This window comes from Meriones unguiculatus, chromosome 16 (genome assembly GCF_030254825.1).
Source record: "Meriones unguiculatus strain TT.TT164.6M chromosome 16, Bangor_MerUng_6.1, whole genome shotgun sequence".
Lineage (NCBI taxonomy): Eukaryota > Metazoa > Chordata > Mammalia > Rodentia > Muridae > Meriones > Meriones unguiculatus.
The window spans coordinates 1,512,939-1,525,260 of record NC_083363.1 but is presented as its reverse complement, the minus strand read 5'-3'; the positions used below and the strand labels follow the sequence as shown (position 1 = coordinate 1,525,260).

The following is a 12,322-nucleotide window of genomic DNA, read 5'->3' as shown; positions in this document are numbered from 1 at the left end:
CTCTCCCCTCTGCCATCTTCTATCTATCTATCTATCTATCTATCTATCTATCCCTATATTTTCCTCTCTCCATCTCCATCCAATAAACCTTTTTTATATAATATATGTTGTGCGCCTCATCATTTCAGTTTCTCTAGCATATTAGCCCTGGTTGTCCTGGATCTCTCTTTGTAGACAGGCTGCAAATGCTGGGATTTGAGACTCCTGGGCTGCTAGCAATTGCTCTTGAGGGTTTTCCTGCCTTCAAGGTCTTTAACTGGCAGAGACAATGAACCAGATCAAGACGTTCTTAGGCTGAATCAATACTAGGTAAGCTTTAAACCTGAGAGTCCATATCTTGATGCTGAAACTGTATTTTGTTTGGTTTTCTGAGTAAGCTCCTTGAAATTTTTCTGGCAGCTGGCAGCACAGTGCAGGACATTTGTGGCTTGGGTGCCTGGAACCGACTAGTCCACACTGAGCGCTGATTGGCTCACTCTCTCACCTTTCTAACCACTCTGCTGGCCATCACCTCCCCTCCAGCCTTTTACCTCCTCATAGAGTCCACCTCCCAAAGAGCAAAACTTCCAGCTGCTTCAGATGTCTTAGGAATTTGTTCAGTGTTTTAAAAATATTTCTTTATTTATTATGTATGCAATGTTCTGTCTCATGTACACCTGCAAGAAGACAGACTGTGGCTGATGGCTATGAACCACCACGTGGTTGCTGGGATTTGAACTCAGCATCTTTGAAAGAGCAGACAGCACTCTTAACCTGTGAACCATCCCTCCAGCCCTTGTTCAGCATCTTCTGGACGTGTAGCAGAGGACAGTGCCTATGTCCTGATGAAATGAGTGTTACCTAGCCAGGCTCTGTGGTACACAGTTCAAATCCAGGCACTCTGGGTAGTTGGATCCACACATGGCCTGGGGATGGAAACTGGGGCCTCTGACCCCTGAGACTCTTGCTTCAAGTGGCCTCACCCTGTCTGATCACCCACTGCAGAGTTGTGGTGGCCCCAGCAGTCTGCAGCCTCTGGTACTGTCTTCCCAATGTGCTGTGTACCCTGCGGGGATGATTTAGTCTCCCTGGTCATTGTGAGGGCTTCTGTGTCCTTGGCATGGATCCTCCTCCTGGAGGCTCAGGGGTTCCTGTTCACCAGGTGATCTCTGGCTCCTAGTTCTTCCCTGTAAATGAGGAAAAATTCCACTATTGCAAAGCATGGACATTACCTGCTTCTCCCATGGTTATCTTTGTCTGTTTTCACCAGTTGAAAGATGTTTTCTACAAACATATGAATAGACAAAGAAAGAAAGAAAGAAAGAAAGGAAGGAAGGAAGGAAGGAAAAAAGGAAGGAAGAAAGAAACGAAGAAAGGAAAAAAGAAAGAAGTCCAAGTTGTCTGTCCTGTGGGCAAGTCGAGCAGGGTCTATCTGAAAGAAGGGGTGGGAATGAAAGGGGCAGAGACATGAACAAGGGAGTCAAGACAGGTTTCTGAGCAAGACTCGTTTTTTAGGCATTCAAGCAGCTTTTTTTTTTTTGTTGTTCCTAAATTTTATTTATGAATTAATACAAAACATTCCAGACCAATGTGTCCTCCTCCTCCTCCTCCTCCTCCTCCTCCTCCTCCTCCTCCTCCTCCTCCTCATCCTCCTCCTCCTCCTCATCCTCCTCCTCCTCCTCATCCTGGTTAATCTGGAAGTAAGGCAATTCATAACTCTCTTTGCTGTTGGCGACAACACGCAACCAGTCTCGAAGATTTTTTTCTTCTTCAAATATTTTTCGGTGAGATATTTCAAATCCCTTTTGGAGAAAGGCACCTCAGAGGTGACAGTGATCTCGCTCTTGCTCCGTTCGATACTCACAACCCTCCGCCAAGATTCCCAGCTTTCCCATTCACCTGATTCTCTCCTGGAGGAACTGCTCAAAATTGGCAGCGTCCATGATTCCATCTTCTACAGGATGGGTGCAGTCAAGGGTGAACTTCAAAACCTGCTTCTTTTTTTGCCCCCCTTCGCCACAAGCTTTTTCACTGGCGCCATGGCGGTGGAGGAGGCGGAAAGGGAGGGGGCGCACTACGCAGGCGCGAAAAGCCCGCAGCGCACAGCCTCAAGCAGCTTTTTTAAAGCAAAAAAACACAAGCAACTTTCTCACGATAACAGCTCATCTGCTTCACTTGGCAAAGCATCTGAGGATTCACTCAAGGTTACACAAAGTTTGCTCTCTGGTTTAAAGGTTGCATGGAGTTTGTTACCTAGTTCTCAGGAGAAGAGCACTCTGCTGGAGAAGCTGCCAAGGTCAGTTTCTGAGAAACTGAACTTCAGATTAGACCCATATCTGCCAAGGCCAGGAGGCAAAATTCCATTACCAGACCCCTTCAACCAAAGATTTGGGAACTGTGGGGATGTTGGCTCTCACCTGTGTGGGTTAACAGGCTCACCAGGAAAGCGGGTAGAGGTAGGAGGGGAGGTGATAGTGAAACAGGCCCAGCAAGGGACAAGGTGCCTAGGCAGCAGGGAAAACAGAAACTGACCTTCAGAAAACCTAGCAGGAGTTTCAAGGATGGAAGAAATAACTGTGTCATGTCAGTGTTCAATGAGATTGTGATGGTCAGTGTTGATCTCCAACGTGACAGAGTCCAGACTTTACTAGGAGAGTGCACGCAGGCTCACCCCAGGGAAGTTTATGATGAAGTTGCTTCCTGGCAAGCCTGGGAGGCACCCTCTTGATGGCGATGAGTCTGGAAGACCCTTTTTGCCATTTAGTAACTATGGGCAGCTGCCTCATGCAGCATAGAGGGGAGAGTGTTAGCCAAGCCTGGCCTCTGGAGCTTTCTGCTTCCTGGTGGACGAAGGGTGGGTGAGCTGCTGCTGCTGCTTCCTGGCTCCCTGGCCAACCCAGGAGCTGTGAGCCAGCTACACACTTTCTCTCTGGTGCTGCTTTTGTCAGAGTATCTTGTCATGGAGACAAGATACTTTCTTGTCATGGAGAAAGAAACTAAGACAGACACATGCGGAACAGTTGATTTTAGAAAGCTACAAACTGACACTCACTGGGGTTGTGAACTCCCTGCAAATGTCAAAAGGTAGAAAAGGAAAACTAAGGGAGTTTAGGAGATGGCTCAGGCCAGGGAAATATTGCTGTAGGTCATTAATGGAACTCCAGCTCCCAAGCCAATTAAAGGACTCCATATCAGACTGGAGCCTAGCAGAGCTGTCCTCTGAGAGGCTGCACCCAGCAGTGGTTCCAAACAGATGCTGAGCCTCACACCCATACATTGGGCAAAGCACAGGGAGTCTTGGGGAATAGTGGTGGGTGTGAGGGAGGAAGGACAGAAGAACCTGAAGGGGACAGGAGCTCCACAAGAAGACCAACAAAGCCACCTAGCCAGAGCTCAGAGAGTCCTGGGGAGACTAAAGCACCAACCACGGACCATGCATAGACTGGACCTAGACCTCCTACACAGATGTAGCCAATGGGCAGCTCAGGCTTAATGTGGGTGCTCTAGCAAGGAAGAGCAGGGACTGTCTGTTACATGGACTCTGTTGCCTCCTTTCTGATCACTTCCCCCTGGAGGCGCTGCCTCTACAGGCCCCAGGGGAAGAGGATGCGCTCATTCCTAATGCAACTTAGTGAGCTGGGGAGGGGGCTCCCCTTCTCTGAGGAACAACAAAGGGGGGAAGGGTGGGACCAGGAGGAGAGAAAGGAGGGAGTTGTAAAATGAATAAATACATTAATTAATTTGCAAAACCTATGCTGTGTCTGATTGGGGAAAACTGAGGCGTGTGAGTGCCGGGGAAGCAGGCATGGCTCAGAGACACTGAATAGCCCCCACAGAGGCTCCCACAGACTTCTGAGGAGAGGGTGAGGGTGGAGGTAAGTGAGGACAGTTGTTAGTTACATGAGATAACAAAGAAAGGGAGTGCTGGCAAGGATGTGGGGGAAAGAAACATACATGAAGAAGGGCAGGTTTTCACGAGGAAACTACAGGAAGTGGATAGCAGAGCTGCAGAATGCTGCCCTGGGTCATGGGGTAGAGAGCACCCATACTCAGGGCAGGAAAAGGCTCCTGACACAGAGACTCCAGAAATGCAGGGAGGAAAGACGGGCTGGGCATCCTAGCTCACTCTTGTCTCTGTCAGGGCTCCTTTCTAAGACTTCCTATGACAAACTGCCTGAGGATTCTTCAAGATAGGCCCATTCCCCTCCACACACCCCCTTCACCACCATTATACACTCTGCCCTCCACATGCTCCAGTTCTCTCCCTCTTTTCCCCCCAGATGTGACAGAAAAGCTACTCAGCAGAGCCAGAGAGACGCGGCTCCCAACCCTCCTGTGATGACCACTATGGCCGCAGTCTTCCAAAGCCTGGGATTGGAGGAGAACCAAAGGAGTCTCAGCCTGGAGGGAGATGTGTCCCAGGGGCAGAAAGAAGAAGCTGGTGTAGGGAAGCATTCCCTGCCTCACAGAGAGGGGAGCTCTGAGAAAAGCCTCAGGCCTGCGTGGGGAAGGAGGCAGCAGCGTCAGCTCTACTAGAGGGGCCCCTCAATCAAGATTGCATGGAGGCCATGAGGACTTTAGAAAATATGCTCCAATTGACAGTCAAGGAGAGGTGCTGCAAGCAGACAAGCAGGGATAGGGTGCCCTGAGCAACTGGCCTTGAGAGGCGCTGCAAAGCCTCTGCCAGGACTAAAGGTGGACCGCCCACTTTGTTCAGTGTGCCCATGCTGCCCTGTGTAACGGGAGCGAGGGTCCTGGAGTGAGGTTAGCCTCTAAGACTGAAAGAAAGAAAGGCTGAGGTATGAGAGCTGACCGTGCGATCAGAGATGGTTACAGAAAAGAAATGTCGACCTCTGCTAGCAAAAATTCATCATGGGAAAAGGTTTTCCACTCCCAGGTCCCAACTCAGGCCTTCCATGCCACCCTGAACCCCTCAATAGTGAGCAACCAGCCACATGGGGGGGTTTGGCCTGTCCCCTCCCCAAACTGTCTTCTCCTGGCTCTCTCACCTGGTACAGACCCCAGATCTGCTTACCAGGAAGAAGACATTCTGCTCCATGGCGAACAGGAGATCCTTCTATTCAGGGACCTGGTGCCCTGCAGATCAGCCGCCTGTGCTGGGCTGAGGGAAGTGAGGGGTCTGTAACTGTGAGTCAGTGGCTAATGTCAGGCCTTATTAGGATGGAGGGATGGATTGAATGGGCTAGGCAAACCCATTTTCCTGTCAAAAAGCAGAACGTGTGCTCTCTGCCCCAGTACCCAAAGGAACCGCTTCCTATGAACCAAGAGAGCTTTTTCCTCTCCTCTGCTAGGAAGAACTCACTTCCTCCTTTGGTTTGTGATTTTTCCCCAGAGGTTCAAGAGATTATCTTGCACACTGAGTTGAGCTAGGCGTTGCTAGTGTTGGGACTTCTGGGGCTGGGTTGGCCAGGCGTGCCACAGTTCACCAGGGCATGCCAATCTGGGAGGCAGGAGGGACCCTGACCTCTCCAGGGCCCAGGGTGTGTCAATCTGTGAGGACTGGAAGGAGAGAGCCCGTGTGTGTGTGTGTGTGTGTGTGTCTGTCTCACTGTGACTGCTGTGTTTTTCTTCAGTTGAGCAGACACGGTAGAGGAGTCACCCTTCTGCACTGTGGCAGTCTGTCTTGTAGAAGAGACCCCGGGATCAGGGAGGAGACGCCCCCACCCCTGACAGCACTCCTCCTGTCCTGTCCACGCTTCCCTCTGCGGCACCACCACTCCTGAACTGATTCCTGTTTATCAGAGTTGTTTGTTTTTGTTTTTTAACAAAACTAAGAATGAAATGACTGTGTCTGTGTTGTATGTAACTGCTGTTTAGCCTCACCCAGGGTCCGTTACTCTGAGGGCTGCCAGCCCTATTGTGGGGCAGGTCAACGTGAGGAGGGCCCAAACCCAAGAGGCTGTGGCTCCCCAGCCGCCTTCTCTTCCGGCTTCATTCCCACCCTAAAGTGTCTGTGGAAGGTGGGGGTGGGGCAGTGTGCCAGGAAAGGTGAGGACAGCTAGGTCAGTGTCCTGCTGTGTCATCTCCTTCCCTGGCTTCCTGTTCCAGGCCTTTCTCATCTGGAGGTGTCTAGGCCAACATCGGTCCAGTTCTCACAAGGAACCTCAGGAAATGTGTCTCTCCATGCACCTGGGACATGGGTGTGTAGGGGTGATGGTGAGAATTTCAGATGCTGTGACTCTCACATTTGTAGAGCAGCTGAGTGCCCAACATCCCGCTGAAGCACCCCGTTATCCTGCCACAGCCTCGTGAGCAGCCTGCTCCTCACTATCTGTATTTCCTCAAGATTATTTACAATTTACATAATCCTCCAAAACGGAGTCCATCTTCTGGGCAGGAAGATAAAAAGCTGCTTTTGTCTGGGGATCAAGTCTGTCATTCACAAGCTATGCTTTCAGCTCTCCAGGAATCTGTCCTTTGACTTATCCTCTGCTCAGGACTGTTTCTCCATTTCCAGGGGTAGGATCTGGCCAGGCTCTTCTCTTCCTAGGAGGCTGCGGCATCACTGGTCCTGTTGCCATCTCCATTTCCAGGCCTTTTCTGCCTGTTCTTTTTCTCTTTTGTTTTCACTTCAACATTTTTCTGTTGCAGACCAGAGTCTTCTTTCCTGGAGCAGCCCTCTCCTCTCGCTCTCTGCACACTGATCCTCATTGGCCTTTTGGAGTTCTCACTTCTTCTGCTAATTGGTGTGCACATGTCTGAGTACTCTGCTTTCTGGAACCCACCCACCCCAACTAGAGGTCAGGAGGTGCGGTGTGCCGTGGGAGCTCTTCAGGAAGAAGAAAAGAGCTGTACTACCCTTATGTGACTTCAAAGGTTTTTCAGAGCACCCGAGTCTCAAAGACCCCCAGGTTCTAGCAGTGACCCCAAGGTCACCACAGCTGATGATGGTCGTGGAAGAACTCCACTTGGAGCATGCTGGGAATGTGGCACAGCCAGCCACTGGATGAAAAACTCCCCTTCCCCTTGCCTGTCGCCAGGACCCTGTCCAAACTGTGGACAAGCAGGACACTGGGGAGTTGACTGTCCTGCTTTGCTGAGACAGAGCAGGCTGGTCCCCCAAGTCCTAGTCCACAGGAAAGTCCGTTGGACCCTCTGAGCCTGGCAGAGAAGACTGACGATGCCCTGGACCCTCTGCTCCCAAGGACATCAAGATTACCACAGAGGAACCTGGGGGCTTGTCCGGGTAGCTGCTGAGTCTCTGTCATTTTTAGCAGATCCCGGAGCTGCTTGGTCTGCAGGTGGACAGAGCCTGGTCTCTGTGGGGTCTGGGAGGGGCTCGCAGCCCAGCGCCTCTGCTTAAGGACAGCTTCTCTCTAAACTGTGTCCCCAACTGCTTGTTGTTGCCACTGTATGCCCGGAAGAGGCTTTTCATCTAGAAGACTCCAGGGTCGACTTCTGAAGAGAAGAGGCAGAGGAAGGGTGGAGAATGATGATGAGTTTGGTCTGTGTTTCTGTCCTGGTGTCCAGACAGCTTCTGGGGGAGAACGCGGAGACACCATGACACCCAGCGCTCTGTCCCGCACACAGGGTTCTGGGCTGGGGAAGCCCAGGGCTGGGACTCCCCATGTCCCAGTTTCACTTCTGCTCCTAACCTGTGTCAGGTCCTTCTGCCCGGACATTGATGACAAGCGGGCGCTTCTCTCCCCCATTGGGTGGCGACATCCTGGGGAGCCAATCAGCGTCGCCGTGGGAACCGGTTATAAAGTCCACGCAGCCCGCGGGGCTCAGGCGCGCGGGATCCAGATGGGGGCGATGGCGCCGCGCACGCTGCTCCTGCTGCTGGCGGCCGCCCTGGCCCCGACCCAGACCCGCGCGGGTGAGTGCGGGGTCGGAGGGAAACGGGCTCTGCGGGGAGGGCGGGGCGGCCCCGGGGAAGCCGCGTGTCCGCGACCCCCGGACCCTCCGCCGTCCCCACGCGCGTCCCGAGCCCCGCGCGCTTCTCCCCTCCCGGCCCGCGCACCCGCCCGGGGTCCCGGGAGGAGGTCGGGGTCTCACCGCGCGCCGCCCCCAGGCTCACACTCGCTGCGGTATTTCGAAATCGCCGTGTCCCGGCCCGGCCTCGGGGAGCCCCGGTACATGGAAGTCGGCTACGTGGACGACACGGAGTTCGTGCGCTTCGACAGCGCCGCGGAGACGCCGAGATACGAGCCACGCGCGGCGTGGATGGAGCGGGAGGGGCCGGAGTACTGGGAGAGGGAGACGCGGGGAGCCAAGAACCACGAGCAGATTGACCGAGGGAACCTGAGGACCGCGCTCGGCTACTACAACCAGAGCGAGGGCGGTGAGTGACCCCGGGTCACAGGTCACGACCCGGCCACATCCCGACACGGGGCCGGTGACCTTCGGGGCCCAAGTCCGAGGTTAGGGAGGAGACGCGGGACCCGGGACCGGTTTCCCTTTCGGTTCGGAAAAGTCCGCGGGTGGGCGGGGCCGCGGGTGATCACGTGGGGAAGGTGGGCGGGGCTGACCGCGGGGTCCCGCAGGCTCTCACACCATCCAGAGTATGTACGGCTGTCACGTGGGACCGGACGGGCGCCTCCTCCGCGGGTACCTTCAGGTCGCCTATGACGGTAAAGATTACATCGCCCTGAACGAGGACTTGAGGTCGTGGACGGCGGCGGACACGGCGGCGCTGATCACCAAGCGCAAGTGGGAAGAGGCTGATGCAGAGAGAGACAAGGCTTACCTGGAGGGCACGTGCGTGGAGTGGCTCCGCAGACACCTGGAGCTCGGGAAGGACACGCTGCTGCGCACAGGTGCAGGCCGCGGGCGTCTCCTCCTCTCCCTCGGGCTGGGCTCAGTCCTGAGGAAGGAGAACCCTCCGCTGGGTCACGCCCCTGTCTCTGAGGGAACCGGGTCCCTGGGTCTCCTGATCCCTATCGCGGTAACTGCGCTGACTCCAGGGCTCCCCTTCTCCCTGACAGTTCCAAGTCTGTCTCCAGGGGAGGAGAGAGGGTCCCCACATGACAACAGGGGCCCCTTCAGCCTGCAGCCCGCTGTCAGCCATGGCCTCTCCCAGGCCGGGGTCTCTGCCCACACCCACTGTCTGTGGGAACTGACTCCTGTCCTGCTGAGTGTGTCAGCCTTACACTTCAGGACCGGAAGTCTGCTTTACCTGGTGGGGGACATGGACTCCCCCACACTAGGCCGGCTCCCCCAGTTTCTAGTTCTTTCCAAACAGTACCTTCTCCCAGATGCCTGTGTGTGAGGGGGAGGGGTTGAGTCCCTTCCACACCCCAATTCTATCTGTTCCTAGAATGGTCACAGGAGCACTTATAGGTTGATGAACGCTAAATAATAGAATTTTCTTTCTTTCTTTCTTTCTTTCTTTCTTTCTTTCTTTCTTTCTTTCTTTCTTCCTTTCTTCCTTTCTTCCTTTCTTCCTTTCTTCCTTTCTTCCTTCCTTCCTTCCTTCCTTCCTTCCTTCCTTCCTTTCTTCCTTTCTTCCTTTCTTCCTTTCTTCTTTTTTCTTCCTATCTTTCTTTTTGCTTTTGGTGTGTTTGTCTTTTGTAGGTATTTTGCTTTTAGTCAGTTTTTCCTCATTGGGTGATACTGTTTCTCCACCCTTGTGTTATTATTTGTATCAGTATCCACAGGTATCAGGAGACTGCTTAAACTGGATAATTAGACAAGTTAACCCAGTCTCAGCTCTCAGAAGCCTTTGTCCTTTAAGGTAACATTGTTTCCTGCAGAATTCAGCCTCCAGCTCTTCCTGCTCCTCCTCTGCCCCAACAAGCTACAGTGCTCCCCTAGGGAATCAGGGATTGACCTTTCTCAGAGGCAGTGGAGTCTTCTGCAGTGGAGGACTGGAGTGACAGGGAAGGTCCCCTCACCCTGTGACCCATTGTGCTCCAGTGAGTGCTGCACTGGGGTCCACAGCACATTCAGGGATCCTGTGTGACACACCTTGTATCTTGTCCCCCAGAGGCAGAGACTGGGAGCCATTTTCTGTACCTGAGGGTCAGAGCTTGACCACATTTCTGCTACACACTTTGTGGTGGCTGCTCACAAGTGCCAGTTAATGCTGGTCAGCAAGATGACCACGGGGCTGTGCCTCAATGGTGGCAGCACTAGTTGGTGGCACCCTTCCTGTAGCCCTGCCCCTAATTCCTTACTGTGATATGAAGTTAAGCAGATACTGTGTTAGTTATTTTCTGTTCCTTCTTCCATTCTTTAACTACCTGTCTTATGCTCTAGAAATTCACAAAAAAAAAAAAAGAAAGAAATTCTCATAAGGAAGACCCTGTTGACCTGCTGGCTCATGTGGATTGTCTCTTAGCTTCTGAGTCCCCTCAGGAAATGTGCAGTTCTGTGCTGAGGGGACCAGCTCTGCCTGCAGGTCCCTAGTGTGATGATAGTCAAAGTGTTCAAACAGACACACAGTTCAGTGTCATTGGTTTAACTTTGTCTTTGCAGATTTTAGTTTACCTTGTTAATTGTGGATTAAAACAAAACAAAAACATTATTTTATGAATGAGTGCTCTATCGGCATGTACACGTTCATGCCGGCAGAGGGCACCAGATCCCAGGGTAGATAATTGTGAGCCACAGTGTATTTGCTGGGAATTGAACTCAGGACCTCTGGAAGCTCTTAATCTCTGAGCCATCTCTCCGGCCCCTTAACTGTGGAAATTTTTACATCTTCTGCACAGATCCCCCAAAAGCATATGTGACCCATCACCCCAGATCTCAAGGTGACATCACCCTGAGGTGCTGGGCCCTGGGCTTCTACCCTGCTGACATCTCCCTGATCTGGCAGTTGGATGGGGAGGACCTGACCCAGGACATGGAGCTTGTGGACACCAGGCCTGCAGGGGATGGAACCTTCCAGAAGTGGGCAGCTGTGGTGGTGTCTCCTGGGAAGGAGCAGCATTACACGTGCCATGTGCAGCATGAGGGTCTGCCTGAGCCCCTCACCCTGAGATGGAGTAAGGAGGCTGTGGGTGCAGAGCTGGGGTCAGGAGAGCTGGAGCCTTGTGCAGACCCTGAGCAGGTCAGGGCTGAGAGCTGGGGCCATGACCGTCACCTTCCCTTCCTGCCTCTCTCTTCCCAGAGCCTCCTCAGCCCACTGTCCCCATCATGGCAGTCATTGCTGTTCTGGTTGTCCTTGGAGTTGCAGTCATTGGAGCTGTGGTGGCTGTTGTGAGGAAGAGGAGGAGAAACACAGGTAGGAGAGGGCAGGGTCTGGGTTTTCTCTCAGCACTTTTAGAAGTGTGCTCTGCTCACTAATGGGAACACATCCACACCCTCATTGCTACTGTCTCTAACTGGATCTGCTGTCAGTTCGGGAAATTTCCTAGGGCTGGGCTCTTCCCTGGTCTCTCACGGCCTTTCTTCTCACAGGTGGAAAAGGAGGGAACTATGCTAAAGCTCCAGGTAAGTGTGGGGTCAGGACTGTCCCTGAGGCCCTTGGGGTGAAGCTGGAGATGATGGGGAGCTCAGCCAGACCATAATAGCCCCTTTAGGAAATCTGTATTTGTACCTTGTAATGAAATCTTTCTTTCTTCTTTTTTTTCTCCTTTCTTTTTTTCCCTAGGGAGGGACAGCGCCCAGAGCTCTGTGTGACTCTCTCAGGTTGTAAAGGTAACACTCTGGAATCTGATTTGGGGAGGGGCAAAGTGGATATAACTGAGATTCAGAGACTCCTGAAATCTCCTTTGAGTGAGGGATGGTTTTTTGAATGTTGTCTTCATAGTCATTGTTCATGACTCTCCTTTTCTAGCATGAAGACAGCTGCCTGAGTGGACAGTGACAGACAATGTTTTAAGGTCTTTCCTGTTATGTCCAGAGCCCTCAGTTCTCTTTAGTCAATGGTGTCTCAAGTTCCCTGTGATCCTATGGGCTCAGCAGGAAGAACTGGACAGCCCAGCCCACCCCTGCACACCACCACCCTCTCCCTGCACTGCCCTGTCTTCCCTTCCACAGCCAACCTTCCTGGTCCAGACACGCAGGAGGGGACATCTCCATCCTGTCAGCTCCCTGCTGCCCTGAGCTAAAGCTCCTCATTTCCCCACTGAAAATAAGAATCTGAATGTGAACTTGATTGTTCATGTTCTTGATCTGGTCTGACAGGTTGATTGGCAGGAAAGTAAAAGAATTGAGAATACTAAGAGTTTTATGGAGGAAATACATGGCAGATGGAGAACCGTCCAGAATCTGTGTCATTGTGCTGTTGAACCTGGTGGGACAGGGTGAGGCTATGGGAGCTGAGTGTGAACAGGGCTGTTCTCTCACTGAAAGACCCACGTCTAGAGTCCCCAGGAAACATGTTGGGATCTAGGTGGCTGTGCAAATCCCAGTTTGCAGGTGCTCCTAAAGC

General features: G+C 52.7%; 1 protein-coding gene and 1 pseudogene across 1 annotated transcript; one reads left to right on the top strand and one right to left on the bottom strand.

Annotated features, from left to right (window-relative positions):
* Positions 1 to 1,643: 1,643 nt before the first annotated feature.
* Positions 1,644 to 7,719, bottom strand: LOC110544170 (large ribosomal subunit protein eL22-like; annotated as a pseudogene).
* On the top strand, positions 7,704 to 12,109 carry LOC110557135 (RT1 class I histocompatibility antigen, AA alpha chain). The gene is made up of 8 exons (XM_060369028.1): positions 7,704 to 7,819; positions 8,015 to 8,284; positions 8,487 to 8,759; positions 10,656 to 10,931; positions 11,057 to 11,170; positions 11,347 to 11,379; positions 11,540 to 11,586; positions 11,726 to 12,109. The coding sequence occupies exons 1-7, from the start codon at positions 7,747 to 7,749 to the stop codon at positions 11,566 to 11,568; spliced, it is 1,068 nt and encodes a 355-aa protein (XP_060225011.1). The 5' UTR covers positions 7,704 to 7,746; the 3' UTR covers positions 11,569 to 11,586; positions 11,726 to 12,109.
* Positions 12,110 to 12,322: the final 213 nt, after the last annotated feature.

Excerpts from the sequence above, each read along its gene's own strand:
- LOC110557135 (XM_060369028.1), top strand. The coding sequence starts at position 7,747 with ATGGGGGCGATGGCGCCGCGCACGCTGCTCCTGCTGCTGGCGGCCGCC. Across the intron at positions 7,820-8,014 it reads CCCGACCCAGACCCGCGCGG|GCTCACACTCGCTGCGGTAT; the intron begins GTGAGTGCGGGG and ends CGCCGCCCCCAG. Across the intron at positions 11,380-11,539 it reads GAACTATGCTAAAGCTCCAG|GGAGGGACAGCGCCCAGAGC; the intron begins GTAAGTGTGGGG and ends TTTTTTCCCTAG.